Source organism: Diadema antillarum, unplaced genomic scaffold (genome assembly GCF_040938485.1).
Source record: "Diadema antillarum isolate AM-2024a unplaced genomic scaffold, OU_Dant_1.0 scf00000182, whole genome shotgun sequence".
Taxonomy (NCBI): Eukaryota; Metazoa; Echinodermata; class Echinoidea; order Diadematoida; family Diadematidae; genus Diadema; species Diadema antillarum.
Window position 1 is genome coordinate 20,577 of NW_027271071.1, and position 14,454 is coordinate 35,030.

The 14,454-nt window shown below is 39.7% G+C and overlaps 1 protein-coding gene across 1 annotated transcript in view; it reads right to left on the minus strand.

The window, feature by feature from the left end:
* Nucleotides 1–4,086: 4,086 nt before the first annotated feature.
* The window catches only part of LOC139723163 (uncharacterized), a 47,375-nt gene continuing 37,007 nt past the window's right edge, over nt 4,087–14,454 (minus strand). Inside the window, exons 10-14 of the mRNA XM_071634424.1 lie at nt 11,502–11,995; nt 10,820–11,061; nt 9,662–9,808; nt 9,020–9,163; nt 4,087–4,716 (exon numbers count right to left, since the gene is read on the minus strand). Of these exons, the coding sequence (XP_071490525.1) occupies nt 4,087–4,716; nt 9,020–9,163; nt 9,662–9,808; nt 10,820–11,061; nt 11,502–11,995 (1,657 nt within the window). The remainder of the gene's footprint in view (nt 4,717–9,019; nt 9,164–9,661; nt 9,809–10,819; nt 11,062–11,501; nt 11,996–14,454) is intronic.

The following is a 14,454-nucleotide window of genomic DNA, read 5'->3' on the forward strand; positions in this document are numbered from 1 at the left end:
AGATACTGATATATAGGCCTACTCTCTATGCACTTATGTATGTTCGTGTGTGTGTATGTTTGAGAGAGGGCGAGAGAGAGAGAGACGTATATTGTATTTCATCACTTAGGATGTGATAGAATGGAAACTAACGAAAAAGCATTTCTCAAAACTACGCCGCATTTCCCAGCCCACCCAGTTTTATATGACTTTATGATAATTACATGTATTTCCAAACACACACACGCACACACGCACACACGCACACACACACACACACACGCACACACGCACACACACACACACACACAGACACGTGCGTACGGTAATGATCTTCTAAAGACTGCTAATTTTTGCCAATTACATGTACTTCCAAACACACACACACTCACACACACACACACACACACATGCGTACGCTAATGATCTTCTAAAAAGACTTTTAATCTTTGCCGTCTTAGCAGCGTGACTGTGCCTACAGACATAGTACACATATACCTAGCCATGAGAATTTCTCGTTAAACTGTAGGAAGAGGTGACTCCAAATACAGTACTAATATCAAAAATATAATGACGTAATACAGAGGGTAAAACCAAAGAGATTTTACAGGATTAGAATATCTATGGGTAAAACAAGCGCAAACACGGACGTACGCACCGACGCACCCCCCACACACACACACACGCAGTTATGTATGCATTGTCGTAATGCGTTAACCTATACATCCTCACACTATGGTAAACAGGAAGGAAACGCAGACACGCAAGTATTTAACTTTCGCAATACATTGTATGCCGCCAGTAAACCGATATACACATGAATGTATGCGGATGAAGAGTACTTTTCTTGAAATGGCAAGTATGAGTTGTTTGATTCATTACATCTAAAAAGTAGGAGAATCATGTTGGTCTACCTTAAGGACCAAGTTTTCCCACCACCTTCACAAGTACGTATAATACTACGGGATGATCGAGCATAGATACTTAATCACAAGGGCTGATTACAAAAAAAATAAATGATAATTATGATAATGATACAATAGAAGAATATCACGCAATTCACCCTCTTGGAAGAATACTGATTCCGTTTTCATGTAATTGACAGATCATTTTTTTTTTACACTTATTTTTCTGGGTTTTTTTTTTCTTTGTACTTACGTTCAGAAACTCTAGGAAGTTAAGAAGTTGTAGGTCTCTGCAAATGAAATAAGAAATTACATGGGAGTATACCATACTGCCATTAGAATATTATCTCTCTCGAATATATAAAACAATCAAAATGTACACAGATATATCAAATGGATGTCAGTCAGAATTATGTGACAGAGGAATGTAATACTTATAAAGCATGAAGCAATGCAGACTGAGTCTTGTGTAGTCGCATCTCACATTCTGTATAGTATACCATGTTGCCAGGCCGAAATAGGCCAAATATCACTGAATGACATGAGAAGGAAAAAAATCATTCAATCGAATTCTTTAAAAAAAAGACAATTCAGGAAATGCTATATATCATTGTCGGTCATAAAGGATAAATGTCGTTATCTCTTCTTTTTGGTCAATGCAAAATATATATACATAATATATCTTTGGATATCACCTTAGGGAGACAATAATGGTTATCACTACCTACATTACGGAAACACTAGACTTTAGGTCTCCTTGACGTTTTCAACAACATTATATTCCATTCAATCCATGCTTTACTGCTGGCAACGCTTAATACACATTTCCCATTCACGTAATATCAAATATCAACAAACTTTGTTTTGTAATATTTAGATACATACTGAAGTTGGCTTGACGAGTTCCTTAACGTACTCTTTCTCTAACTGTATACCCACTGATTTTACATGACGCCTTCAAAGAAAAACAAACAAACATGAAATGCATGTTAGTTATCACCTGGTATCATGGTTTACTACAATTATTCTTGAAAATAGCATGAATCAAACTGAACCAGTCTTTAAAGAAATATAGCGCCTTTGGCTGTCTGTTTCCGTAACACTACAAAATCAAATACAAAATGAAGATACAGTGTATTGTACACAGATAGACGTAACATAAACAATCAAGAGAACACTAACATGTCTCAGAATGTGTGGTGCTATAAAGCGTCACGGTGGATATAGCCAATTATGTACATGCCGATGGGATAGATCTATTCTTCCATGGGGTTCAAAAATAAGCGATATGCAATGACATACGATACGTACCGTTGATCAATTCAAGAAAGTGCAAGCAAATCATTAGACTGTCTTGTTATTGCTCGCCCGGGAGGCAATTTCAAGCTATAAACTTGCTCCTCCCACGGACACCTTATGGTATGCTTACCGTTGCCCTCTATTTGAAACAGTATTAACTAGAATTCTGCTGAATCGTCCTGCTCAGCTGTGCCTACAAGACACTGCTGTTCTGCCGAGGGGTCCAGGAAAACCGTATGAACAGCAACATTATACATTAAAAAAACTAAATTTCAGCAAACAACATGCATCGATAATCATCAAAAGCAGAGAGTAGGCCTACGTGCAACAAAAATGAATATAAACACTACTCCTCTAGCCCCGCCCCCACCCCCACCCACCTACCATTGGTAAATTTGAAGGAAAAAAATGCTGCGGATTGGTCAGTCATTGATGAAAAATATGGATCTATTTTGTTGAATAATCACAGAAACGTGGGAATAATATAATTTATCACTTTGTTGAAAGTGCGTGAACTTGAACAAAATTTGCATCCTGGTGGTAAATCATTGTAGCTGTATGTTCCCCTGTACATAAATACTCTTTTACAGTATTTAGTCTAGGGCTTGGGTAATGAAAGATTTTCATTCGAACAAAGGGCGTATAGTTCTACGAAATAAATCTAAACGAATCTTTAAGATAAGGAACACTTAAGTCATCTAGACACTTAAAACCATGGAATACTATTCTATTCTATATCACTGGACTGTTCCTTCTATAACCAGACACGGTGATCAGAATAGTCCACGCATTTTAACAGAGCATATTGTCTCTACACTATAGCCTGTAGGCCTACTTTGTGCAGCTCGCACGTGCTGAGCACATCGGTAAAATGGTGGCCGCTAAATTCCGTAACTTCCACCCAGAAACACCCCTCCACCAATCCAGGCTCATCAAAATAAGATGTAAACATAACTATCATACAAATATTCATTGAACAAGATGGTCCTCTTCCGCACGAATTTAAAAAGAAATGATAAATCTTTGTCACCAATTGTAAATACGAGTCATGCGCATATAACTCTTCTCAAAAATACAATGTTGCGCCAGCGTCCAACTTCATTCAAACATTACCACAGAATGCCATAAACCCTGTTCCTTTCCTTGCAAAAGTTTGACCCTTAAAACAAAAATCTTTGTGCCTTGGGATACTCTTAAACTTGACACGATTTGCTGTCGTAATACCTTATCCCGCCAGCAGGATTTTAGGTTGAGTTGTCGTCTGTCTTGATCATTGAAAGGTTCTGGGGAAACACTCAAAGTGGTTGCGGGGGAAAAACAACAACGGGAAGGAGACGCGCACCTTGTAAGGAGAAGTAGATGAGAAAATAACAGCTACTGTTGAGATAAGCAAAATCTGTTTTATAGAGACCTGGCGATTAAAGACTAGATTATCAAATTGTACTTCTATTCCAAATCACATCTATAATCATTGTTACACATCGGACACAGACGGGTATTCTGCAAAGATAACTGTCATGATAATTTCACATAGTAAAGATCTCTTACAAAAGACACGAAAGAGCAGATCGATGAAAGTTACAGTGTGAAAAATATAATAACCACTTTTAATCTATCCAGCCAAAGAATTCTTATAGATCTCTACAGGGATATAAAAGAATTAATGTATCTACGGAGCTTTGACATGGTATCGCCATGTACCATCGTCGCCATAGCAATCAATTGATACTTTTACCAGTCATCAGTTTAAACCTACACCTCCGTTTAACACGATCTGCTATCGTTCAGGTCTCAATTCATCCTCTAGTTTTACTCTCTCCGTGCGTGTTTCTGATTTCATGAATCTTGAGTCGTTTGTTTGATGGCATGCCTCCCGATATCTGGCTGGTTGGCCACCCTCTCCTCAGAGATGGTGGTCCTCATCTCTGTCTCCAGTGCCGTCCGTCCTGGCGATGTAGCTCTTGATGAGGCTGGCGGCGTCTTGGCGGTCAATGTCCCTCATAGCCTGCTCCAGGTACTGCAGTGATATATTTAGTCTCTCACAGTAAGTCAGGACAGTGATGGTGGGGTGCCTGCTGTTCAGAAACCTGTGCATAAGGTGCTCCAGCCCGACGTAGTTGGCCAGCATCGACCAATCGTTGCCATACGCCGCGTAGTCGTCCAACATCACGCTCAAATCCTCCTTCAACTGACATGGGATGCTGCCGGTGCTGCTATCGCTGCTGCTGCCCGACGTTTCGCTCGTCGTCGCGGTGGACGACGTCTCGCCCTGAGAGCTGGATCTGCGCAGACAGCGCGGCGTGGTGCGGGACATCGGCGACAGGCGGGATCGGAGGAGGAAGGACACGCGTTGGCGTCGCAGGGTCTGCTGCCTTTTCGCCGCGCCGCGTTCCGACGAGTGGCGGGCGGGTGGCGGGTAAAAGTCAAGATGACGGTAGGGATCCTCGCCTGGAACGAGAGGGTGGGAGGGGGACTGAGGCGATTCCATTCTGCGGATGAACTCCTCGTCAAACGTGATGTAGTGCCCATGCTCCTACGTAACAAGACATACATTCAACATCATGCACATGATGCACAACAAACAGGGTATCAATTAAGTCTGAGATGCTACAGGGTATTCATTCCACATGCTTTGTGAGATGGGCAATTCCATGAGATGGGTGTCATGGGGTGAAAAAATAAATTGCTATGTTGAAACTTGCCACCTATTTTATTTTGTTTAGTATACGTCTGGGCATGTGGAACAGTCATTTTTTACACTAATATACCTCCAGAATGGCAAATATTACACTTTAAAGTCAAATTACATTTTCATTGAGAACTACATTGAAAATGTACATGAATGTTTGAGTTGAATCCATAGAATATAAAAGAATGGTAAGTAATTGATTTGTTGATTTTTATGATGTATTGGGTATTAGTTAGTAGTTGTCAGTAAGGAAAAAATGATCCGTATTCCCATGAACTGGTAGAATGCATATTGCCAAATTGCTAAAACTAATGTAACGTGAGTAACGAAAATACTGAAATAGTTTCATATCTTAATATTCCCTTGGATTTAAAATGTGCCAATGGAAATTCTCTTCATACTGCCTCTACCTAATATGAAAAATGGTGAAAGGGTTGTGTACATGCAATTGTATTATAATGAGAGAGGTTCAAAAATTGTAACGTGAGTAACAATGTAACGTGAGTAACAAGGGTGTAACGTGAGTAACGACAAAAAAAAATCACGAAATACAAATATATTTCTACACCAATGACAGCAAATATCTTTTGTTGTGACTTGAGTAAACTGAGGCAGCATAAAGAGAGTATGGTCTTGTAAATAACCTTACATAACCTTGCTTGAATTAGTTGTTATCTAATAGGCTAAACACACTTGCTATCCAAAGAAAAGCTTGATTGGCAAACTAGACAAACCAGATGTGGCCAATTATCGTGCACATTATAAGTTTTTTTCTTGTTAAGTTCTAAGCCTTACATCACATATCTTTTCAGATATCAGCTATGGATAACTTTAAATCCTTTGTAGAGCCAGCTTGATCTTTTTTTAACGCTTAAGGTTGTAACTTGTAAAATTTTGGTAATTGGTTAGTGGAGCAATCATAAGACAGATGGAAATGTAATGTTGCATCTCGATACAATTTACAAATGAATTGTAAGCATAATAGATTAATAAAAATCTGTATATATCTGATGTAACTTTGAGCAAGAGCTGGCATTGTGTCTTTTTACAATGCCTTTTTTTTGGGGGGGGGGGTTAACAATAATCATATTCTGTCAGCTGGTAAATACACATACATGTGTGTTTAAGACATTTACAAGAATAGTTAGTGTTACAGTTCTTTATACATTATTCTTTGGGATTATCAACCCAAAATAATGACAATTGCTTAACTACAATGACTTACTCAAAGTTAGAATTCACCACTACCAGAAGATACAAGAATATTTTTAGGTTAAGAGGTGGTTCACTGTATACATAGACTGTACATAGCAGGGCTGCCAGACTAGAGTGAGAGTTTGGAGTGAAGTGTGAGTAAGCAAGCGACTAAGCGAAGTGACAGTGGTGGGTAGGGGGTTTGGGGATGGTGTGGAAGGGGGGTGTCCCCCCTCCCCTATTTCCACTGCAGTGAATTTTGCATTTTAACTGGTGCATTTGGTGCATACTCTATCTAGTAAAGATTTCAAGACATGCCATAGAGAAAGTGTGCCTGTGGGAAAATCTCGAAAGTTTGGGCCTTGGCATATTGCATGTTAAGATAATCAGGAATTTTAGGGACATTACTTTTTTTTTACATACTGTTTTGGGGGTTAAGTGTGAGAATTCTTTTATCAGAGTTAGTTAAAATTTGATGAATTGCATGAGTCTCATGCTAGTTGCACGAGAGTTGGCAGCCCTGACATAGAGTGGAAAGTCCACACTGGTAACAGTAGCTGGATGTAATTTGTAGACATGTACTGTATGTTATTTCTAAAGTAGTTTACAATTCATTAAATCAAGTGCTTCACTCATGATTAAAACTACTTACATTTAAGTTCCTGTGAAAGGGAATAGAAGGAGAATATTTTATTTCAGAGCAAGAACTAGTGTCTACTCCTTTATATTTTCTTGCATTCAGTTTATAGTGGTTACTTGGATTCTGAAAAGTAAAATATGTGGAATATATGACCGTATGACAGTAGGAAAAGTATGAAAGAGTGCCAATATTATTTTATTTTAGGGACAAAATATCTGTAAAGGTTGAATACATCAAAAGCATTCAGTTTCCAGCTAATTCTTATGGTCAGTTATGTGGTAGTGATTATGAGCTAATGTGTAACGTGAGTAACGTGTAACGTGAGTAACGATGATTTTGCTATTGCTGTCAAATATTTCCAAAATTTTGACCCCTTATATTAGAGTACCACAACATGAGTTATATAAATCATACAACAGTTATTTGAAATACTACCCAGTATGAGGACACTTTTTGAGTAAAGGCATGTTGGCTTTTTATGTCGTCCTAAAAAATGTAACGTGAGTAACGAAAGTATTTTGTCTTTATTTCCGGTATGGGTGTGGTTGGTAAAATTCTATTAATATTGCATGGTAGACTAAGGACTTGTGCATCTATTGTAGAACAGAGAGCATGTCAAACCTTCCGGTACAACAAATATGACAATTACAATATGCAGAGACACCTAAAAAAAGTGTAACGTGAGTAACGTGGAATTGCCCAGATGACATTCAAAGCTACAGAGTGAATCATGCATCTGGCTATTCATGCAGTTTTCACCAGTGTGGATAACAAACTTCGATCGTGTTCACATGTTCCACAACCATCGCGAGAAGCATCTTCACCCAGTTTCTCCATATGGATGTATCAATGGTAGTGGCTTTTCAGTACCCTCCCTCCCCCTAGTGTAGTAATTATGTTACCATGATTACTCTTACGCCAAGAGCAGAAGAAAAAGTACCTTAACAATAAAGGAAATGATTTACTCGCTGCAAGACGTATGATTTCTACCTTTAACTGTATGTTCATGAAGTCAGCTGAGATTCTTTACCAAATTTGACAAGACAGATAGATCAAGACAAAGGTCATATACATGTATCATTATTGTAGAATTATTGTCTTGTGCAAATTAGGCAAAACATGGTGCTATAAATCAAACTCATGACCGGTGTAATATTTGCCTGGATTGTTTATCAAGATTTTTCACACAGGTTTAATGTCTAATGGTTCATTTATTTCAACAAGATTCCCAGGCCAGCACCAGATCCAAGCTAAACGAACCACATACAAACAACACACACGGACAATACAGTAGAGCGCGGACGAGCCATCAACAGTACCGGTCACTATCATGCTATAATAACCTCCGGTGAAAAGCAAAGCTGGTTTTTCAGACTGGTTGCGTGATACCTCTTAAGTAACTGATCGTTTGATTAGGATCTATATCATCTTTTCATAAGACAACTGTCAACAAAACAAGGGCTTCCTACGCATGCATTCCCGTCAGACGTGATGCAACACACGAGCACATGCAAGCCAGAGAAAATTTCAGTACAGTGAATAGTATCAAAGGCGTATGCAGGAAATTTTCGGGGGTGGGGGAGGGACCCTAGGCATTCTATATTACACTCAACCCTAGATCTTCCAATTTTACATTCCTTTATTCAAACTAGATTGCTTTTGTCTTAAATAACCTTTTGTTTGAGGGCTATATAAGCTTCACAAGCGTTCAGTTTTGTCCCACAAATGGGCTTTTAAAAAGACCTACCCTAGCAGAACCGTCTAGGATGGAAACTGACCCCACTGCCTCTGCTGTTCCTTGCCACCTCCCTCATACCCTCCTCCTTCTGTTGCGTCTGGTCCTGACGCCTCAGCAAAATATAATACACAACTCCATATGCGTGCGATCCTCTGCCCCAGCACTGATTCTTAATCAAGCATGCATTTCCATTACAAAAGTCAACCAATGATGATACCAATTACGTTAGCAAAAGATAATCTTCCTCGGGAAAAAATGAACGAAGATCTTTATGATATCGTGCTAACTGTTGAGCATTTTCACATTCTACTTAGTGGGGCAGCTTTTGATCGACTGAAGAGTTCCCCGAGACGAGAGTGTGGAATGCTACATAGAAAGGGGACATACTTCTAAGGACAGATGATATGAATCAGGCATTAAATTACTGCCATTAACACTGCGTAAGGTCAACTGGCTGATGGCCATTTCCTTATGATACCAATGAGAGCTTGGGTGGTGTTATATTTGTTTACAGTACTAAATGAGTTGATAATGTTACTACTAGCACTAGATAGTCAGGAACACGTTTTGCTTACCTCCGAAAGGTAACTAAAAAGGACGTCCTCACGACCCTCCCCATTGTGGAAAGTGACGCTGGCTTTACCCGAGTTGGACGTGATGTTGAACTTAAGCCGGAACTGAACGAAAGAGTTCTGCCAGAGATCCTTGGGGTTGATTGGCTGAAGAAAAAGAACACGTGACATCTCATACAAGTGACTGTTTAGTCGAAACAATAGCCTTCAGAACAATTTTCCCTTCTAAACCTCGTTCATTTGTTTCAATGTGCCGTTCTCTTTGAGAGATAATCTTTACTTATCCTTTGCTATCCTTGTTGGGTGTCTTTACCTATGTTTGTCTTAAACTATCCTAGCGTTCCTTTTTGAGTGTTATATTACGACTATGGTTAATATTGAACCCTTTCTGTGCTTCGAGAGCAATTGCAACAGTAAAGCCCACAACCTTGGACACACTGTCCAAAGTCCTTGGCACTAAAAGGGTAAACAACAAGTAAACGCTTCAGATTGTTATTCTGATGATTAGCACATTCTTGCTTTCGGTTTACTCGAAAATCTGATGATCCTACTGGATTAAAAAAAAAAAGAATCCCTTGCGTGAAGAATCTTATTTTGCCGTTTACGATTTCTCGGCCTGTCTCGAGAAAGAGAACGGAATATTACCACGGTGCGGGGCTGGTCTTCTGGGAGCCCTAAGCCATCCAGGGAATGGATCTCTAGTGACAGGTCACTACTTCCGGTTAGTACAGAAAAACTTGTGCTGACGTCACTCAATATGGCGTTGTTGTTACCCTCCTTCTCTTCAATATCCTGTGTGATAATTAAATGTTTAAGAGGCGAAACAAAAGCGTATTAATATGTTGTCATCTGGCCTCAAAGGAGGTGGGGGTCATTGTCATATATATAGGGACCTACTACCTTGGCTATATAGGAATGATATCTCCCGAGTCAAAGACAAAATGTTCCTATAGAAGTCGATATTTCCGATAAGGAGGGTCCGAGACTCCAGGGAATATCAGGATTACTTTTTATGCCACACTGTCCAACACAAGAGAAAAAAAAAAGAATGCAGAGATATCATATTACGGCCCGCTATATAGTTGTGAACAACGGAAGCCAGGCTGCAATGAACAATCAAGTTAGAGTCACTTTATGCCCCTAAACTGATGTAAACCACGCCGCACTACGCCCATGGATGTCATTACTGTATAACAAAAGGACGATCAACATTATGTATTTATCTCAGTGAAGTGCAGACTTTAATGTAACAAACTGAATTCCAATTCTGAGACTAAAAGTTATTTTTAATTATATCAAAAAGACACAGAAATGATTTGACAATAGTATGCAATAGTACGGGTAAAAACAAAGAATACTGCCCCTTTCAAATGACCAGAAAAACGGTGACATGACATTTGCTCCTGCGACAATTGCTCCGGTCTTCTTCAAGGACTGAGGGTTTGGATTAGGGTTGTGATAGGGTTCTAGGTTTAGTTTTGATGTGACGATTAGGATTACTGTAGGATCATGGTTATATTTGAGGGTAGAATTTATGTTTGTCTTAGCCATGTTAGCCTGCAGATATTTCATGGGAGCAATTTTCGCAGGAGCAAAATATCATGGAACCCAGAAAAACAGACGCATCTCATGGCTGTGTCCTTCCTACCACTACCAAGAACCAAACTTTCTTTATGGTTAACAGAGTTCTGATAAGAGGGGTTTGGTAAGCAACCAACTAAGGGACATAATGGAGAAATAGGAAGAGAAAGGGTGCTTGTGAAGTTTGACGGTAGGGCCTTGATCAAGAAGCGATAGTCTTACCGTCCAGACGGAGTCACTGCTCATGTTATTGAAGAGATAAACGTTAGCAGACAAGGTGTCCTGACTCGTGCTTGGCTTCATGAAGACGGCCATCTGCATCGTCTTGCCTGTGACCCCTGACCCCTCCAGCAGGAAGGCGAAGCTACCCAGGTGAAGCGTGGTGACTTGCAGACAGCGTTGCTTCACGCGACACGACACGGCTAGATTTGTGTCTAGGATTTCCCGCCAAGTCTCGTTAGTCTCTGCGTATGAGCATTTCCATACGATGGTAAGAATTAATGCCAGTAATCTCGTTCGAATTTTAGTACTTTGTTGTTTTTGCAGGAATTTTCACTCGTTTCTAGACAATTTACATGCTGAATAGTTCAAGACGACACATCCTTTATCTGGAAAATAACACAGACGATGTTGTTTTCACTAAACTGTGATAAAAACTTTTTGCAGTAATAGAAGTCTATGAGCTCTCTTTTACCTCCCCTTCCTTATCTTGTTCTATGATTATTAAGTATGCTGAACAATTTTCAGTGCTTATTCTTATGGGTCGATCATCATTATAACTAAACCACGCTTGTCTATTATGGTTATATAATGTATTACAAACATAAATTTTCTTGCCATGATTTTTAGCATATCTCTGTAAGTTGTTGATCCGTACGGGCCGCAAAGTTTCACACGGACTGACCTGCGTAGGGCTTCTTATGCCACATCTTCACACGACAGTCGGCCAGGTCTCGAACAATGGCGCAGTGCGGTATCTCGAGTTGCAAGGGTTTCAGCAGCGGCTTGTTGTAGTTAAAGCTTCGGCATTCGACCACCTTCTCGCCGAGGGCGTTGACACCCAGTGACTCGCTCCCTTTATCCTCAACTTCCTTCCCCTCATCATCATCCTCCCCGGGCCCCGAACAGGATCTCGGGGTGACGGACAAGAAGCACTTCTGACCGGGCTCGATGTCGAGGGAATTCTGCGGGATGCGTAGACAGAAGCCGTGGGACTTGATACTCGTCCCCATGGTGTCCACACGAACACAAATGACGGGAACGGTCTCCATCTCCACGTAGCTGTCGTCGCTGTCGCTTGGAGGTTGTTCGACCTCGAGGTAGTCATTCGGTTCACTGTCGATCTCAGTACCCAGGCCGCTGTCGATTGGCGTGGAGCTGCTCAACGTGTGAGGAGGCCTGAATAGGAACAAAACAGCAAAGTTTAACTTTACTTTTTTTTATTCCATGCGACTGAAGAACAATAGTAGAACAATGGAAAGTCATTAGATATTGATACGGTTTATTTTCTGTTGTCGATGATTGGCAACATAGCCGGTGTTAAATAATTCATCGTGCAAGGGCATTCTTTTGGGTAGAAAAAAGAAACTGCAGAATAAATCAGAACACTGGTAGCATGTATGATAAATCACTGCATGTCTTGCTTTGCTTTGGGAATGTGAACCGTGCAATGCTCATGCTTGTCTTATCAGCAACCTGAAGGCGGAACCAATCGTTTTGGACCACCAAACACCATTTTTTTTTAAAGATTTGATTACCAACCAAATTGTGCACAAATTAATGTTTGGAGCGTCCTATTTTTCAAAATAATAAGAAATCATAAACTGAGACAAGGATGACGTTGTTGCAAGATATCAAAATTAATGTCGAAATCGTAACAAACTACACATATGAACCTAAACTGAACTGTGACAAACGCACAGTCAGTGCAATGATATTTCAGTCTGTGTTAAAGGGACTGTACAGTACTGGTTGAGGTAGGGATTCAGGTTTTGAACATTCCTAAGTGAGATAATGAAAAGCCCCTTATGAAATATGAAAGAGCATGTAATTTTAAGAAGGATTCAACGTTCATTTGATGAAAATTGGTTTCCAAATGGCTGAAATATCCAAAAAAGTGCTAATAATAAAAGGCGACATGCCACAACTTTATTAGGATCTCTTTGTTTCACCTTGTTTTTGGATATCTCAGCCATTTCAAAACCGATTTTCATCAAATAAACTTTTGATACCCCTTAGAACTGCATGCTCTTTGACATCTCATAGAATGGTTTCTGAATATCTCGCAAAACGTTAAAAGCTAAATCTTCACCTCGACCAGAACTGTACACGCCCTTTAACTCTTGGATCTAGTTCAGACCATGTCCTTCATGGAAGAGATAGTCGGCTTCATCAGCCGATTTAACGTCGCCCATTTAGCATCTCCCTCTGACGTTCTATATATTCTTTCCAAACATTTAATCTAAATGTATAGCCTCATTAAAGACACCGTAAGACTGAAGATCTCCAGTGAGCTTATGCCACTGATACAATGATATCAGGATTAAGGTGCAAGATACACACTCTGAACTGCGCAAACGAAGTTAATAACTAGATTCGAGAATTTGTCAAGACTGACAAATTAGGTGACCCAATGTAAAAATGATTTTTAAGATTCTCATTGAAGAAAAGGGAATCAAATCTTTCATCTCTACAGATTTGAAATGGAAAGGGCATATTATGTTAGCAAAGAGACAAAATGAACCTCATTTTGATATACAAGATGGCGTCTGAGGAAAAAGCCATTATCTTATGAAATGATCCTCTTGACATGGTCCATATCTGTTCAAAATAATATGGTGCAATATGCCATGTATTTACCAAAATACAAGACGAAATTTGTTTATCCTTGACTATACTTTAGACAGCCGAGATGGCATCTAATTGGAAACTTGTTATTTCACGAAATGGCATATGCCATGGGCTAAATGGTTGCAAAATATGGGAGTGATAGGGCATGTAATTACCAAGATACAGGACAAAGTAGTCTTGACCCTTATCCCTATATACCTCGCACAGCCTAGATGGCATCTGAGTCAAAAGTCGTTGTTTTATGAAGTGATACAACAGGCACCATGGTTCATTCCTATGTACAAAATCTGGCCCCGCTTGAGCATTTCGTAAGCAAGATACAAAATAAAGACTAGATTTGGAATTTGTCAACACTGACGGATTAGGTGATCCGATTTATTCCAAGATGGCATCTGAGCAAAAGTTTGTTAATCTATGAAATGATTCATGCGACATGGTCTATATACGTGTGCAAAATATGTCAAAGATAGGACAAGTAGTTGCCAAGATACAGGACGAAGAAACACTTATGACCTTTGACACTAATGTACCTACAAAAGACGGTGTCTGATGAATTTATTGTTAATTTATGAAATGATGTGCATGACATGGACTAAGCAAGTGCAAAATGTGGGGGTGAAAGGGCGTGTTTTTCTTAAGCTATTGCAAAGAAAGTCACCGAAAGAAAGACATATCTCCCGATATTGAAGCTAAGCGTCAATTTCAATCAAGTCTTTGGACGTAATCCCGACTTCCAATAAGCATATGGATCACATGAACGATAGCCCAAAAGTTTCATCTACAACATGTTAAAATCTGGGAGACATTCACGGAAGGATATATTAAGTAGTAGCTAGTGCTCGATAAAGACAGTCATGTCATTTTTCATTTCCAGAAAAAATGTACTCCCATAGAGATAATACCTCATTTGCACAGCCAAAATGGCGTTCGACCAAAGCGTCGTTATTTTACAAAATGATCCATCTATCGAGGTCCATGTGTGTGCAAAATATGACGGTGATACCATA